Source organism: Tetrao urogallus (genome assembly GCF_951394365.1).
Source record: "Tetrao urogallus genome assembly, chromosome: 4".
NCBI classification, from domain to species: domain Eukaryota; kingdom Metazoa; phylum Chordata; class Aves; order Galliformes; family Phasianidae; genus Tetrao; species Tetrao urogallus.
This window is the reverse complement of record NC_136817.1, coordinates 2,801,439-2,817,545: the sequence shown is the minus strand read 5'-3', so window position 1 is coordinate 2,817,545 and position 16,107 is coordinate 2,801,439. Positions and strand designations below refer to the sequence as shown.

Below are 16,107 nucleotides of genomic sequence, written 5' to 3'. Positions count from 1 at the left end.
ATTAAATGCAAAAAAAAAAAAAAAAAAAAAAAAAAAAAATTAGTAACCAAGATGACTTGGCAGCAGGGCTTTTGCTTAGATAAACATTTTTAATTTTGACTTAAATTATAGCTAACTTTCAAATTCCTTAGAGTAATACCTATTCCTCAAGAGCACCTAGGAGCACTGATTGCCTCAAGTAGTCACACCAGAAGCACAGAAGTTCGGTCAGCACTGCATGAGCAGAACAGCACAAGCTTGAATGACTAAGCAGTGCTGGGCGAGAAATTAGCTCAGCGTTGAAGACCTTGCACTGAACTCCAGCCACCACAAAAGCAGTTGTTTCGTCAAAAGCATGCGTTGCACTTCTATCCCACATCTTCACCGCCCTCAGAATTACCACACTCTCTCAGAAGACTAGTTGAAAAGAATGCCTTTTGTTTGTACACGGGGGGGAGGAAAAACCTCTCCCTACCCTAGAATTAGCAAAAAGCCTTATTCATTTCATGACCTCGGGCTTTGTATTCTCATCTCCTCCAAGATGGCAAAGACAAAGCGATGTTGGTTCAAGACCATGCCCCTAAATGCTTGGTGGAAGTACACAGAACGGCTGAGCATTTCTCCCACGTACATGCATATTCCAGTCTGAAATAAAGTCATTATGATCTTCCAGTACATAAAGGGAGCTTACAGATAGAAGGGAAAACAACTTTTTTTTTTACACTGTCTGGCAGAGATAGGATAAGGGGGGGGATGTTTGAACTAAAAGAAGGGAGATGTAGACATTAGGAAGAAATTCTTTCCTCAGAGGGCAGCGAGGCCCTGGCACAGCTGCCCAGAGAGCTGTGGGTGCCCCATCTCTGCAGGTGCTCAAGGCTGGATGGGACCCTGGGCGGCCTGAGCTGGTGGGAGGCAGCCCTGTTTGCAGCAGGAGTTGGGGCTGGGTGGGCTTTGAGGTCCATACCAGCCCAAATCATTCTATGATTCAGCGGTCTGAAACCCCACATGGGAAATGAGCCCTGTCAAACAGGACAGAGTCCAAGTCGCTATGCCCCCCACGCCCCAACCCACACACAGACACCGTTCAAAGTTGTAATGCTTTCCAATAAAGCAGTTAGCATCTTCTGCAGCTCAATCGCTGATGCGGACACCAAGAGATGATGAAAAAACAGTACTGTTATTGGAAGTGAAGCAATATAAGCCACAGGCGGCAGAGCCTGAAATCTGCAGAGCTGAGGAACTGTGCTTCACTGTGGAAAAATACTTTCTGTACAGTTCCTCACAGGAAGGAGCAGGGAGAGGACATGCCAGAAACCCACAACAAGTAGCATTTTTGGAATACAGCACTTCCTGACCTTTGCTTCCAGATAAATCTGAAACAAGACGTCTATAAATAGAAGAAATCAGAAACAAATCAAGTAAGGTATCGTATAATGCTTGTACAAAGTGGGATTTTTATTTTTCTTTTAAAATCAGATACCGTTTTCCCAAAGCAATGCAGTGTGGCAGTAGCCTGTCTTACCAGCATAAGGTGATGGCACGGCTACTTCTTCATCTCCCACCTCTATTTACAACAAACTGATTTAGAATCATCTTTTGCTACTCTCAGTAAATTAAATGCAAGCCTTTCCACACGCTCATGCAACTCACAAGGCACTCTCATGCCCATCCTACAACATTAACAGCACCTAATGCGTTATAGTATAGTTTCAGAATTTAATACGTGCATCTCAATTTTGCTGTCCTTTCACACACTCAGCAGAGCTGCCAAGTTCAAGCTGCCCATTTCTTACCGCAAACTAAGAGCACCCTGGAACAGCCAGGGTAGGCATTAATTCATTACATGTAGTTTACAAAGTCATCTTGGGAACTGCATTTTAGCAGATGCAGAGGTGTTGGCTGCATGCTGGCCTGTCAAACTGTGACAGGCACCTTCTAAAAATATACAACTGTGTAAGGGGGAGCAAGCATCATGAAGCTATCACCAAGATTGCTTTTTTGAGGAAAAAAATAGAATGAAAAATACGCAATAAACCAAGATGCCTTATGAAACTAGCTACGGTTTACTGCAGTACTACTTCACCTAAGAACTATTTCTGAAGGCCAGAGCAGCCATTAGAGCACCTGTTCCAAACAAATCCCCTTTGTTTAAGAGACGTGTAAGGGAACTCCTGTGCTAAGATGTGGGCCAATGTCAACAGCGAGCCTTCCTGGGTTTATTTAGGTTGTGTCTCTGCAAACCGTGCTACTTTCGTCACAGCTGAATGTTCATTTACTATCCAGCTAAGACAGGCTGCACAAAGAGTTGTTTTTTCTTTTTTTTTTACTTTTCTTTTACATTCACATGGAATACTCACTCACACAAGAACGCTAGACCTTAAAAAGCAAACTTAGTTCATCAACCCTACACAGTTCAAGGTTTCATGTACGCCAATTCAAATGAGGATGTACTGAGGGTATTTCTACATTTCTTCTACAAGTGGACAATATTTTCTATGATATACACTGCAGAGTACTTTGTAAGTAAAGAGGAATTTCCTTCCTGCTCTGAAATTAATATGCATGAATGAAAGCATTAGCTAAGACTACCTGAGTGTTTCTCTAAGTGCTCTAATAAGAAAAATACAGGAGGTGGTTACTTTAAGGTACAAAATTAAAACCACCGGCAGGGGTATAAAAAGGGAAAAAATAGAAGCCATTGAATTATCAGGACAGATATTAAACCACAACAGCAGCAGGTGAGGTACAACGAGTAAGAGAAGGGAGAAATGGATAAAGGATTCATGTTCCACCTGGGCATTCAGAAATATAGCATCTTCCCATGCAGACCAGTAGCACATACTGCTGCAAACCTCAGGATTCTCCACTCCAGTCACTGAACACTGCTTTATAAAGCTAACAAAGCATTCCGTACACCAGCACATCATACACATAACCACTATTTTCCAGAAATATCCAGTTGTCTAGATATCGGTCAGCTTCTGAACAGAGACTTTACTAAGAGTTATCCTAAATAAAAGCCTTACAAGCTCCTTCAAGAGGATTTAGGAGCAATGGAGACCAGCTATTCATCAGTGCCGTATCTAGCAGTACAAGAGCTAGCAGCACTAAAACAGACGGCTGCCTCAGACACAGCAGAGATGCAATAAACTCCCCTCCTCCCCCCTCTGAAAACCTCTGCACCAATTACTCTTTCCTCGGCATTGTTGCCTCAAATCATTTTTAACAGCCGAGCTTGAGCTGCGTTGCCATCTGATAGTCAACGAGCAGCCTGTGACCAAGGAGCAGGCATCATTCAAGTAAATCATCACAAATTAAAATGAGACATCAGCTGAAATTAGCATTTCCCAGCTGCCACAGAGCAGTGCAACAAGGCTGGAAACACCTTTACCCTCGCTACAGCCCTCCTGGTCAGCATGCTGCTCCACACCTGCATCACACAGGAAGAGATGCTCGGTTCTTAGAGCAGGGTGCTCACAGACAGGTTTGATGCATCATCTACTAGTGTATACACATCAACAGAGAAGATGAAATGTAACTCAGGTGCCTTCATAATTACCTTTCCATAGTTTAGAGTGAGAACTGCTTTACTTGGTCCTTTACTGACTACTCACTACCTCTGTAGCTGGGAACAGAAAATACTTAGCCACTGCATCAATAAAAAAAGAATTTAATAAATCAGAGCACATAACTGGCACTTATAACAAACTGGTGCAAAATCTCATTTCTTGTTCCATTGACCATCCTCCATAAACTATAACTCCCATATTTTTTCTAGATACATTTGCTACTTACTCCTTTGAGATTACAGCCAGAGAGGAAACAATCCAATCAAACTGTGCTTCTCTATACCCTCAACCTGTATTTTATCCACAAGCTAAATGAATATTTTACAAAGGCACAGTACTAATGTAGCTTCAATCAATGAGCCATTTACAGCTGCCAGCAGGGAAGTGGCCATTCATTAGCCACCCTCATCAGGAAATCACAACTCAGGTCAAGACCAACTGGGTCACCGCAGCTTTTGGCATCCAAATGGAATTGGAAGAAGCTTCACAACATAAAACATCTTGGCAACGCAGTACGCTTCAGGGCACCAGGCATCCAAAACAGCAGAGCCACCAAGGGCCACCATACGTCAACACGACAAAAGGCCACGATGCCAAAATGCTGACATAGCTACATAAATAAGACTGCTCCTTCCCCACCTTCCTGCAAACTGGTGTGGGCAGCATGCCCTGTGCACACCGAGGAGGGCACTGATAGTGCCTGCAGGGACGCTGACAGTGGGTACAGAGATCTGCAACGGCATGTGGCCAAGGCACACTCTATCCACTCACAATATAGCTAAATATTTACTGCTGTGTATTCTGATACTCCTTCTGACAAAGCCGAAGCCAATACAGCCGTTTGAGTTCCTGCTGGCTGCCCACAGGACTGCAAGGTGCTGCTGACCTTGGCGAGATTAAATATTTTGGGACGATGTTCTGTGCAAGGTGAAGGAACAGTTTCCTAACAGGATGAAGCGCTCATCTCAAAGGCAAAACAGAAACATCACAGGGTCTGTATTGTAGGTATGCCCCATCAGATAAGAAACAGAGAAGCATGCATTGTCACTCAACACCATACCAACAACAGCAGGTTCCCTTTACACCTTCATTTCCTTCAGAAAGAGCCCTCAGCATCCATTTCTCGGCTGAGAAACAACAGAGCAATGCAATCGCAGACAGGACTCAGTATTAGGCACACAAAGCCTATCAGTCATTAACATGTTACTCAATACAATGTACACAAAGATAGTGCTGCTAGCTGAGTTTCTTACCATTGCTATACAGTAACAGGGAACAAACACCCACAAAACAAAGTTCTCACAAAGGTTTCCCCTGAAGCTAATCTCCAGCACAGCATATAAAGACAGAAGAGCTCTCTTCTCAAGACCTACCTTGCACATATGCATCATTAGCTCCAGAAACATTCTGATTTTAGAATCACAGAAGCGTTTCAGTTGGAAGCGACCCTTAAAGGCCATCTAGTCCAACCCCCCGCAATGACCAGGGACGTCTACAGCCACATCAGGTGCTCAGAGCCCCAGCCAGCCCGACCTTGGATGTCTCCAAGGATGGGGCATTCACCACCTCTCTGGGCAGCTAGGAATTGCAGCAAGAATAAATACTCCTACAATATTCCTTTTTTTTTTTTTTTTAATACACCTTAAGAAAGTGTCTGAAAACAGAGCACTGGTCAATTTGCAGAGGTTACGCTGCTCAGAGGTTCCTACAAAAAGCCATTAGCATTTACTCCCCACCTTGTAACACAAGCCTTCACACTTCCAGTTGCACCAACACCAACATTTGGAGCCATAATCTAAACCACACTATTGCACCACCTAGGTCTCAGTAAGAAAAAGCCACACTCCACCTCTTGGAGTAAGTCACTTCTCTTTTGTTCGGCTAACAAGGTTGAATCACTTATCCTGTTTATATTCTGGCCTCACAAACAGGCAGATCAGCACAAATGAGGAAGCAGAAGACATCCCATGAGAAACAAAGCCCCTAAACAAGATTATCCACTAGAAAAAAAACAATGCACCAGTAAAGATTCCGCCTCCTGGTTAAGTAAACCCAGTCTCAAACAGAAGGATCTTCCAGCTGTATTGGTGGTACAGCCTTCATTTCCACCAAGTGCATACAAACCACAGTTGCATAACATACTATCTCACTTCCCTACATTTTTGGGGTTTGGTGTTTGTTTTGTTTTGTTTTGGGGGGGAGGGGGGCTGTTATTTAATAGGACATGAAGTCTGAATGACTATTCAAACAGAAAAGGCTACCAGAAGTTTCCCAATCAACTACAGAACAAGTAAAATACAGACGGAGACACGAATATCCTTAAAAAATAAGGCAAAAACATGAAATCTTTTTATCCAGAAAAATATTAACATAGAAAAACTCCTTTGCTTTATCAGTGATTAAAAAAGGCACTTTTTTCTTTCCCCTGGGACCACTGAAACATTTGAAGTTGATCTTCTTCCTCCAGTGTTTTAATGATATATATATATATACTGCTCATTATTGTTAGTCAGAATCCTTCAGAACTGCTGAAAACCAGATATTAAATCACTTTTATTCAGGCCAGACAATGGAGAGGCACACAAAGGAATATATCTACAGATATATGTGCATAACAGAGCTGCACGGAGACTAAACAGCTTATTCTCAACTCTGAAAACAAAGCCGTAAGAAAAGCTCTGCGACAGAGCTCCTCTCTCTTCTTGCTTTCAAGAGAAGTGCAGAACTCCCCGAAGTTCAGAAGCAGCAAAGTGGAGCACCACTTCCATTTTGAGACTTTCTAAAATGCATCCTTTCACACAAAATATATCCAGCAAATTAAATCTGCAACGCTGGCGGCAGTGAGCGGCGTGCAGGCCAGGCTGCCTCTCACAAAGGCTCTTTGTGGAGCTATCTTTCTGCCAGCGCTCCTTTTGAATTCCCAAACAATACCTTGCAAAAATTAGATCTCCTACTGTGGGAAAGTTCCCAAGACACAAGCCAAAATACATTTTCTCATGAAGCTCTCCATGAGGAAGTCAGAATTCTTGCACCATCCGCTCAGTGTACATATGGTTGTTCTCGAAACACAGCAATCGATCAAGTAGCAGCATCTTGATTTAAGGAAGAAAAAAACCATCAAAATCAAATCGGGGATTCATCAGAATGAATTAGTAGCTATCACCTGTTAATAATTTGAGTAAGAATAAAGACTTCTATTTTTTTCAGTTCCAGAACTTTAAAAGGAGCTGTTTTTTAAAACACCTAACAGCAATTACAGTGGAGATTAGCTAAAATACAACACATCTTCTGAGAAAACATTTTAAATCTTTTTTCTCTTCTCCTCCACAGGTACAAAGTGTGAATAACCTGACAGACCGTGGAACAATGTCCCTCCCTCCTGAGGGGGAAAACATGATTTTGGGCAAATACTTGCACCCTACTTACCTGTTGCTGCTTCTATGGCAAGAACAAACTAAGCCCCTTCTGCCTCTGCTGCTGAACTGATAGGTTTGCTTCTAACCAGCTTCCGCATTCATTGTGCCCACTGCTACAGTTACATTGGGAATTTCCAAGTTCAAGTTCCCAGTTGGCTTGGATTTGTACAGCTACCCCAGCCACGACCTGCTGATGCAATGAGAGAGCAGGCACGTGTTCAGGATAAGGCTTCAAATCAGCTGTTTCTGCTCTGCAGATAAAGGTGCTCTCATTGCAACCAGGGTTCTGCAGGCAGTGGCGAAGCTCAGTGCTGCACAGCACAGAAATCCGCACATGCACAGAGCAATGGCACTGCTATGGGGGAGGATTAATGAAAAAAAATTGAAAAAAATTCAAACTTCAACATTCTTATCATTGTCAGAACTCTTAGCAACAAAGCTGTGAACACCTATGGAAAATTCCTTCAAAAAGGCCTGGAAATAAAGGGATTTTCTGCAAGAACGTGCAGCCAACTGAGCAGTGCATTACAACACAAGTCTTCAGCTTCAGGAAGCGCATGGAAATTTATGGTGGAAGTTCTGAATCAGACATTCCTGAACTTTTCTGACAGGCCGAGATGAGTGAGGTCGCAGGAAAGAATGCAACTGGATTACCAGGCACAAGAAGGCCCATGGGCAGAGTTGTTTGTTCAGTAGGATATTCTGTCGCAAAATATTCTGTAGCTCAAGGGTAAGCAGCAAGAGAAAAAGTGCACTCCTACTTCAGAGGGATTCCCTAACTTACTTCCCTACTGAAAACATCACTTGCTCTGTCAGGTAAAGGCCTGGCTTCTTTTCACTTTGTTTTTTACATTCTCCCAGTTACAGGCTGAAATGTGACAAGAAAAATAACTACGGCCAAGGCACATCTGTGTCCTAACTTCTTCCCGCTATCTGCATCCATCTTCCTAGTTATGGCAGAATCACACAACATCCCGAGTTGAAAGGGATCCCCGAGGGTCATCAAATCCAACCCTGGCTTCACACAGACCACCCAAAACCCAAACCTTACGCCCAACACTGGTATCAAGAGCAGTATCCAAATAGCCATTGAACTCCAGCAGCTCGGGGCCATGCCTGCTGCCCTGGGCAGCCCGTTCCATGCCCACCACCTTCAGCTGAAGAACCTATTCCTAACCCCTAGCTGCCCCTGCCCTGACAAGGCTCCACACCATTCCCTTGGGCCCTGCTGCTGTCACAGAGTGCTGCCCTCAGTGCTGCACCCGCAATCAGCTCTCCCCTCAGCTCCTCTGCCCTACGCTGAAGACATCAATGTGATTTAGATCCAGACCCAGACAGTGCCACTTCAGACACCATTCTGAGGATGCTAACAAATATCCCCTCTTGCATTTGGCACATTCACACACATGAATCTATCCCCCTGCATCAGACTCGCACATGGAGCACTTATCTGCTGTGACCCCATTGTTCATTTGCTAAGAGACCATTACAGTAAGGAAGAAACGTCCATTTCTGGCTTATCTTCATATTGCACACAAACACACTGTCGGAGGCTACAAGTTAAAAATAACGCCACTGAAGAACAAGTTGAAAGATTATCTGGAAAAAGCCAAGGTACATCCTATAATTAAACCATTGTTCCTCCCAGGCACTGGAAGTGGGAACATCTGCCCAGCAGTGGCATCCTGCTCTGGTGCCTTCTGACACATGACAACATGCCAGCACTGAGCCCAGGGCACCAGCAGAGCTTCCCTCGCCTGCTGGTGCCATCATCCCCCTGTGGCTTCTTACTGCCGGACCAAAGCACATCAACTGCTTCCAGAAGGAAACTTGAAGCACCAAAAGTATATCTAAAGCATACATACACTGAAACAGCCCTTCCTGCAGACGTCAGTGTGCAGCATGCCAACAGTGAGCCAGTATGTGGAGCTTCTGAAGTAGGGAGCTCCTCGTGTACCACGCCATGCAACTGAGCTGCCAGGGCAGAGTGGGATTAGTGCTGGTTCTCCTATTGCAAAGCAAAAGGAGCCCTGTTTTGGGTTTGCGGGTTTTTTTTTAGGTTAAACTCCTCCAGAACAGAACTGCATGCTCTCTGAGGTGGTCTATGAAGCTAATAGGAAACGGTTTTGATAGGACTGAAATTTTATAGCTTTAATATAAGATGACATTTGGAGGGGAAAAAAAAACTAGATTGTTACTAGTCACAGCTCAAGGGCATAAAACCATTTGTAATTTATGAACATTTAGAATTTAGATTCCCCAAAGTAGTTAAATTAACTTTGCAGTTCAAGTCTTCAAAGAGAAAATGAATAGTTTAATAAAGCAGTTAAAGAGGAGAGCTCTGTTACACAACAGACATGCTGAAGTGCAGGCTATGTACGTTTCCATTTTGTCTTCATTTAGGGTTCTAGTCAATGGAGTGTTGAGCTGTAATATGTAGAACACAATCTTTTAAACATGGACACACAGAAGACGTATGGTGCTAAGAACTTCCCAAAGCAGATGCAGAATTGTTTGCCTTCCAAAAACAAAATTAAAAAAAGTCCTCTCCAAAATCACCAAGAGGCTTTTGCACTACATGTGCTCATGCAGTTTAGTTTGCTTTCTCCAACGGATTACACCAGCTCCAACAGTCACTGAAGCCGTACCTACACCTGAGTGCTCACTGTGCTGCTGCCACTCCGCTCTTTGCTGCGAGCCTGTGGTGAAGACGCTTCACTAAATTGGTGCAGGGCAGAGTAGTAATGTCAGATGCAAATTCACATCTCCCTAATTTGGGAGAAGCTGAGCCCAATGAGTTGGTTAACACGAGCAGGCAGCGAACACGATACTAACACTGCTGTCATGTTATTTCCTGTACCGACATGAAGACGATAAATATATTTTCTCTTCCCAACACTCTGTCAGCTCCCAATGACTTGGCCTAATGAGTTCCCAAAAGCTAAAAATAAGCATCTCCAGTAGACAGCCGGAGAAACAAAAACATAGGCAGAGGAAAACAGGGACAGAAAAGTCACTTTCAGGGAACAAGAAAAAACAAAGTCCTTGTGTCTTCATACAGAAACAACTTCTGTTTGTTTGCTTTTCATTTCGCTTGATAATTGCATTACAGAGACATGTGCATTACAGAGATATCGCTCATAGCTACATTTCTTTCAGATTCCAATAGCACTGTAAGATAAAGCTGAGACTAATTCCAGAGTGGAAAACAAACACTACAGACTGGTCAACAGCATGACTGCGGACAGCGGGTCTGACGGAGCAGAGGACCTTCTCCCCACCATATCACTCCCACCAGCAGCACTGGAAAAGCATGCCTGAACCCCAGCTCCCAGCACTCCCAGTGCTCAAACAGGCTGCCCAAAGAAGTTACAGATGCCCCATCCCCCGTGGGCAGCCTGATCTGGTGGGTGGCAGCCCTACTCACAGCAGGGGGTTGGAGTTCCATATCTTTAAGGTTTCTCCCAACCTAAGCCATACTGTGATTCTGATGACACACTCTATTTCCCACCAGCCTGGTCTATTTGTGGCTTATTTTGGCCAGTCAGCTCTGTGGATTTCAGGGTGGGTTTCTTTTCCTGTGGCAAGTGCCACAGCACGCTTTCAGTCTGCTGATTCTTGAAGTTTTAGCACATTAATGCAGCCCTGGTGTTCCCAATTTAGCTCTGTGCCCTTCACACTGGCTTTATCCCCACTTTCCAGCCGATTTCCTCACTGCACCAGTTCCTACTTGTTCACTGCTCTTTGCAGCCACCCCTTGCAGAGAGCACAGCCTGGCAGGGCCAAGGCTCCAGCCTCACCTGGCACAGGCTCACAGCTGTCACGGGGAAGGGCTGGCTCCCCGCGCTCAGCCTGGTGGCCCCACGACCTGACTGACTGGTTCCTGAGCAACTGGTGGTGTCACTCCCCACCGGCAGCCGGCCACCACTCCGCAACCACCTCTGGGGCGAGCACCAAACCAAGGCTCCCACCCTGGAACTGTCCCAGTGCGGGGGCCCAGCTGCCAGAGCACCACACTTGCAGCGGGTGCCACGGGATCCCTCCTGCACTGAGCTAAGGGACATTTGGAAAGGTCAATCAAGGACAAAGGAACCACTGGAGCTCCAAAAAAAAAAAAAAAGCACATTCCAGAAGTAGGCTAAAAAAAATAAGGGGGAGACTAGAAGATGCGTAAAGAAGACAGGTTAACGTAACGTCCATACGGCTAGAGTGTTTTTCCATGGGAGCTTTTGTTTTCTCACACATATTCCACCAGCACAGGGATAAAAATAACACGACCACAATGACGTCTCTCTAGCAAGAGGAATGACTTATGGATACAGGCCGAAAGTTAAGGTTTCCTCTTTGCCCCCAATTTGAAACCGTTGCCAGCCAATCAGAGACTCGCCAAAATGATCAGTAAAAACATCCCTTCCTAAAAACCGGAGTGCAACGGGCTCCCAGGGCGCGGGGAAAATAGGGCAGATGGCACCGCAACTCGCAGCAAAGTAACTCCGCTAGCCTCGGTGCACGGCGATGGGGGGATCGGCGCAAAGCTCATTAGCCCGCAGACAGCTGGCAACGGCACCCGTCCGGGAGCAGCGGGAGCTCACGGCGGGGTGCTGGCTTCCCGGCTCGCCCCGGCAGCGCCCGTCTCCCGCTATGGGGCTCAGCATCGGCTCCCGCCCCGCCGGAAACCCCCCCCTGGTGCCTCAAACCGGGCAGCGGGAAGAAACTTGCACGCCTTCTCCTCTCCCCTCCGCTCCGTTCCTCTCCCCAGCTACAGACCCGCGCCCCAACACCCTCGTCCGCCAGCGGGCCCCCCGCCCGCCTCCACGCCCGCCCGGGGAAGGGGCCGCCTACCTGGGGGCTCCGCTCCGCCGGGTTCTTCATCACCGCCTGGCGGAAGCTATTATCCACGTAGGACGCCATCGCGCCTCGCTCCGCCGGCGCGGCGGCCGCTCCCGCCTGGCTCGGAAGGGCGGGACGGCAGAGAGGAGGGCCGGCAGCGGCCTGGAGCGGCGGTCCGGAGCGAGTGGAGGGAGGCGGCGCGGGGACCCCGGCGGCGCTTCGGCTCAGCAGCGCCGCCGCCCGGATTTAGGCCGCGGCCGAGCCCCGGAGGCGCGGGGGCTCCCGGCGGGCCGGAGGCGCCCGGCGGAGGCGGCTACGCGCTCCCGCTCTACCCGGCGCTGCGCCTCCCGCCGGCTCGCTCCGCCGCATCCCCACGGGCACCTCCGCCGCCTCCCATCCGAGCTGCTAGGGGCTCCGCGCCCGTCTCGGCGACGGGGAAGTTGCTGGCCCGGGGAGGCGGGGCCGAGGCGGGGCGGAGCGGGGCGGGGCGGGGCGGACCGCGGGGGGCCGCGGGCGGCGGGGGGCTGCAGCCTCCGCGCACGGCGCTTTGTGCGTGCTGCCGGCCCCGGCGACGACGGGTGTAGCCGTGTGCCGTCCCGGACAAGCAGCTCCTGAGCGCAGCTGGCGGGGTCGGCGCCCGGGCCCGAGCTGGATTGCGCCGAAACAGGGCTGAGCTCAGCCCGGCTGCACGCCAGTCAGCCTGGGGAGCCAGCCCCGAGAGTCCACGTCCGTCGTTTGAGAGGCTGAAATCCTAAAAAGGAGGGCTCGATAGTCCCGAGGGATGTGCGGCACGAGAGCCAACGTTCTTCCAAGAGGCGTCTGTGTGAGGCGGACAGCAGCTTTGGCGGGGCCACCTGTTGCCATTCCTCCCATCACAGAATCATAGAATGGCCAGGGTTGGAAGGGACCTCAAGGATCATGAAGCTCCAACCCCCTGCCACAGGCAGGGCCACCAAGCTCCACATGTCATACCAGACCAGACTGCCCAGAGCCCCATCCAGTCTGGCCTTGAACACCTCCAGGGATGGACGAGGCATCCACAGCCTCTCTGGGCAGCTGTTCCAGCACCTCACCACTCTCTCTCTAAAGAACTTCTCCCTCAAGTGACACCCATCCTCAATCTCCCCTCCCTCAGCTTCAAACCATTTCCCCTTGTCCTGCTGTTATCTCCCCTTTCAAAGAGTTGATTCCCCTCCTGTTTGCAGGCTCCCTTTAGGTACTGAAAGGCTGCAATGAGGTCACCCAGCAGCCTTTTTTCTCCAGGCTGAACAAGCCCATTTCCCTCAGCCTGTCTTCATAGGGGAGGTGCTCCAGCCCTCTGATCATCTTTGTGGCTCCTCTGTACCCTCTCCAACAGCTCCCTTTCTTTCTTGTACTGGGGGCTCCAGACCTGGATGCAGTACTGCAGATGGGGCCTCACAAAAGCAGAGTAGAGGGGGACAATCACCTCCCTGTCCCTGCTGGCCACCCTTCTTTTGATGGAGCAAGAGGGGTGGCCAGCAGGGACAGGGAGGTGGTTGTCCCCCACTGACCCCCATTGACACACCAGCTGTCCCCCACACAGACAAGAAGGAAACCAAGGAAGGGAGCACTGTGGCACCAAACCAGCGCCTTTTGGGGCTGCCGAGCGGCCCTTTCCTCTCACCTAAGCATGGTCAATAAAGGGCGGTGATCTCGTCTCTTGGCCAGTACTGTTTGTTACTTGACATGAACACGTCACGAAAACAGCCCAGCAACACTAAGCGTGGAACTGCTATTAAGGTGTCATTACTGGCAGTGTAATACTATTGCTGTGTTTGCTTTCATAAGCAGTGTCTACCTTTCACTGATACCTATCACCCAACGTAAATAATACTGGCATTAGGAAATCTGATTGGATTGATTTTCACTCACTGACGTAGATTTACATTTGATCAGAAGAAATGTCTTGTAATGTTTATTTTTATTTCCGTATTTGTGAAAATTATGGACATCAGTATGAAGAATGTTTTTTTTCCTTACATGTCTCAGGAGACAAAATCTTTTTTTTAAAAAAACAAAAAAAAATCTTTTTTTGTTAAAAAACAATTTAGACACAGACGACCCTCCTACTGGCCATGTCTTCAAACAGTATTCTTTTAAACCTCTTGAAATTTAGTTCATCAGCAAAGATAACTCTTTGTGCTAATCCTGCTCATACATGTCAGCAAAATATTGTTGCATCTAATACTGATCACTCTGGGCAGACCACAGGACTTAAATAGAGCTCCACATCCCAGCCATATCTTGCTAGTGGTTGCTAACTAGTAGTTCTTACGAGAATTCACTTTTTAACTAACAGACTGAAAATATAATGCCCTTTGCCCTGAAAAAAAAATAATAATAATAAATAGCAGTTTTAAATATTCCTCATATTCATCATCAGAGAGTATCATTTCTTCAAATTAGCCAAGCCTGCAGCTACATGAAAGTGCCAGCTTTTCTGGAGCTCACCTTACCAACCCAGAGCGCTAAGATTTCCTTTTTTTGTGGGGCATATGTATATGCTGAGTGCCACAGGAATGCAAGGAATGCTCTCCTGGGCTCTTCTCCTTCATCACTTCAGGGCACTGAATATCTCCTGTTACAGACGAGCTTGCCTGACGTGTTCCTATCTCTAAATCAAAACATAGCTACCCACTCCATTTTAATATGCAATTAGTTTTAATTCCAGACCTATTACTTTTAACAGCATAAAGTGAAGTGTTTCACTGCGATTAATTTCTGTTGTGCTATCTGCTAGTAGAGTACCTGTGATTCACAATGATACTCAGCCTCAGCTGACACGATTTTGGGTGCTCTGATTCTGCTCTGATTAGCGTAACAAACCTTGATGGCTATCAGTGTACGTCAGAGGCCCATCACATCATTGTTAGACATGACAAGGAATGAAAGCTAGAAAATTACATTCAGATACATTCAACACTTTTTCAAAAGCATTTAAGAACATGTTGTACCTGCTTACTCTTTCTTTAGCTTTCTGCAAGCAACACAGTATTATGTAAATGCTCCTCATTTTTTGTGTTCTCTATGGTGGATACGAGTCTGCCCTGCATGATGTTTGGTTTTTTGCCAATATTGTAGTAGTTCTTGCATATGAATAGGAAAAAATATCAAATAATCATTTAGGCTAAGCCCTGCTTGTCATGCAAACGCTGGTGAGGTACAATTTACAATGTCACATATGTTTTTGCAGCCTTCACGTTCATTCTTTCCCGTTTTCTGTCTTAAACAGTAGATCAGTGTTTTGCAGTACACACGTGTATCAGGATTGCCATTCCTTTTGCATTTCTTTTTTAGTTAAATATACATACAGCATATATATGTAAATATATAAATGTATACACACCATATAATTTCAGTAAGATATGTACCGTCAGTGAGGATACAAACCCATAGATATCCTTTCATCTTCTTCCTCTGGGTAAATTGTCTTATTTTCTTAAATTTTCTTTTATCATCTGAAGATTGTGTGGCAGCTATAGCAAATTCACACAGATGAGTTCCAGTACGCAGAACTTCCCGTTTGCTTCCCAGCTCTCACCTGGCAGCTTCTCTGCAGTCCTAACAAGTTCCTTTCATAACCATTTGTGTAGGTGGAATGCAAAGGTGTCCATCTGATGGACCACTCCATGTCTGACACTGAGAACGAGAGCTGTTCCTATTGGACTGAGTAGAATCCAATTTTATTGGATTTTAAGTCAAGGATGGCCGATCTCTACTACCAGGAGAAGACCAGGCTCCTTTGAACAGGTTTATCTTCTGTGCTTGGATTTTTGGGATGACAACATTTCCTAGAACGCTGTTTCTGTTCTTTCGAGGTTTATACATAGATGGGATTACTACCATTGCCAACTCCATTTTGTATCATCTTTCACAACATGAAAAGAATGGCTGATGATGTTTTTTTTTTTTTGTTTTTTTTACAACATCCCATAGCTACATGTCTCATTTTCATCCACGAGCACGAGCACAGTATATAGCCACTACCCTGTATGCCTGTGGTGTAGGATAGAAAGATATCAGGGAGTTAACACAGTCCACGCTAAAGTAATTTTTGAACATTTACCATTGCTTTATTGTCCTTTTGCACTTGTAAGGCAGCATAAAATCCAAAATGCTGTAAAAGAGAGCCTGGTCTGCGGCTCTAAACAAAATTTCTCCCTCTTGAGACTAACAAGGAGAGTTTGCGAATACTATGATGTATTTCATATATTTATTCAGAGTTTGCCAGTTTGTTTGGTTACATTTGGGAATATTTATCATTTAACTTTTCTGTAGCTGCACCCATCTAA

General features: G+C 46.3%; 1 protein-coding gene across 2 annotated transcripts in view; it reads right to left on the bottom strand.

The window, feature by feature from the left end:
* The window catches only part of RAPGEF2 (Rap guanine nucleotide exchange factor 2), a gene marked incomplete at both ends in the record, with an annotated part of 169,078 nt that extends 157,203 nt beyond the window's left edge, over positions 1–11,875 (bottom strand). For both annotated transcript variants that reach the window (XM_079535011.1, XM_079535012.1), the window contains one exon: positions 11,807–11,875. In XM_079535011.1, the coding sequence (XP_079391137.1) occupies positions 11,807–11,875 (69 nt within the window). The remainder of the gene's footprint in view (positions 1–11,806) is intronic.
* Positions 11,876–16,107: the final 4,232 nt, after the last annotated feature.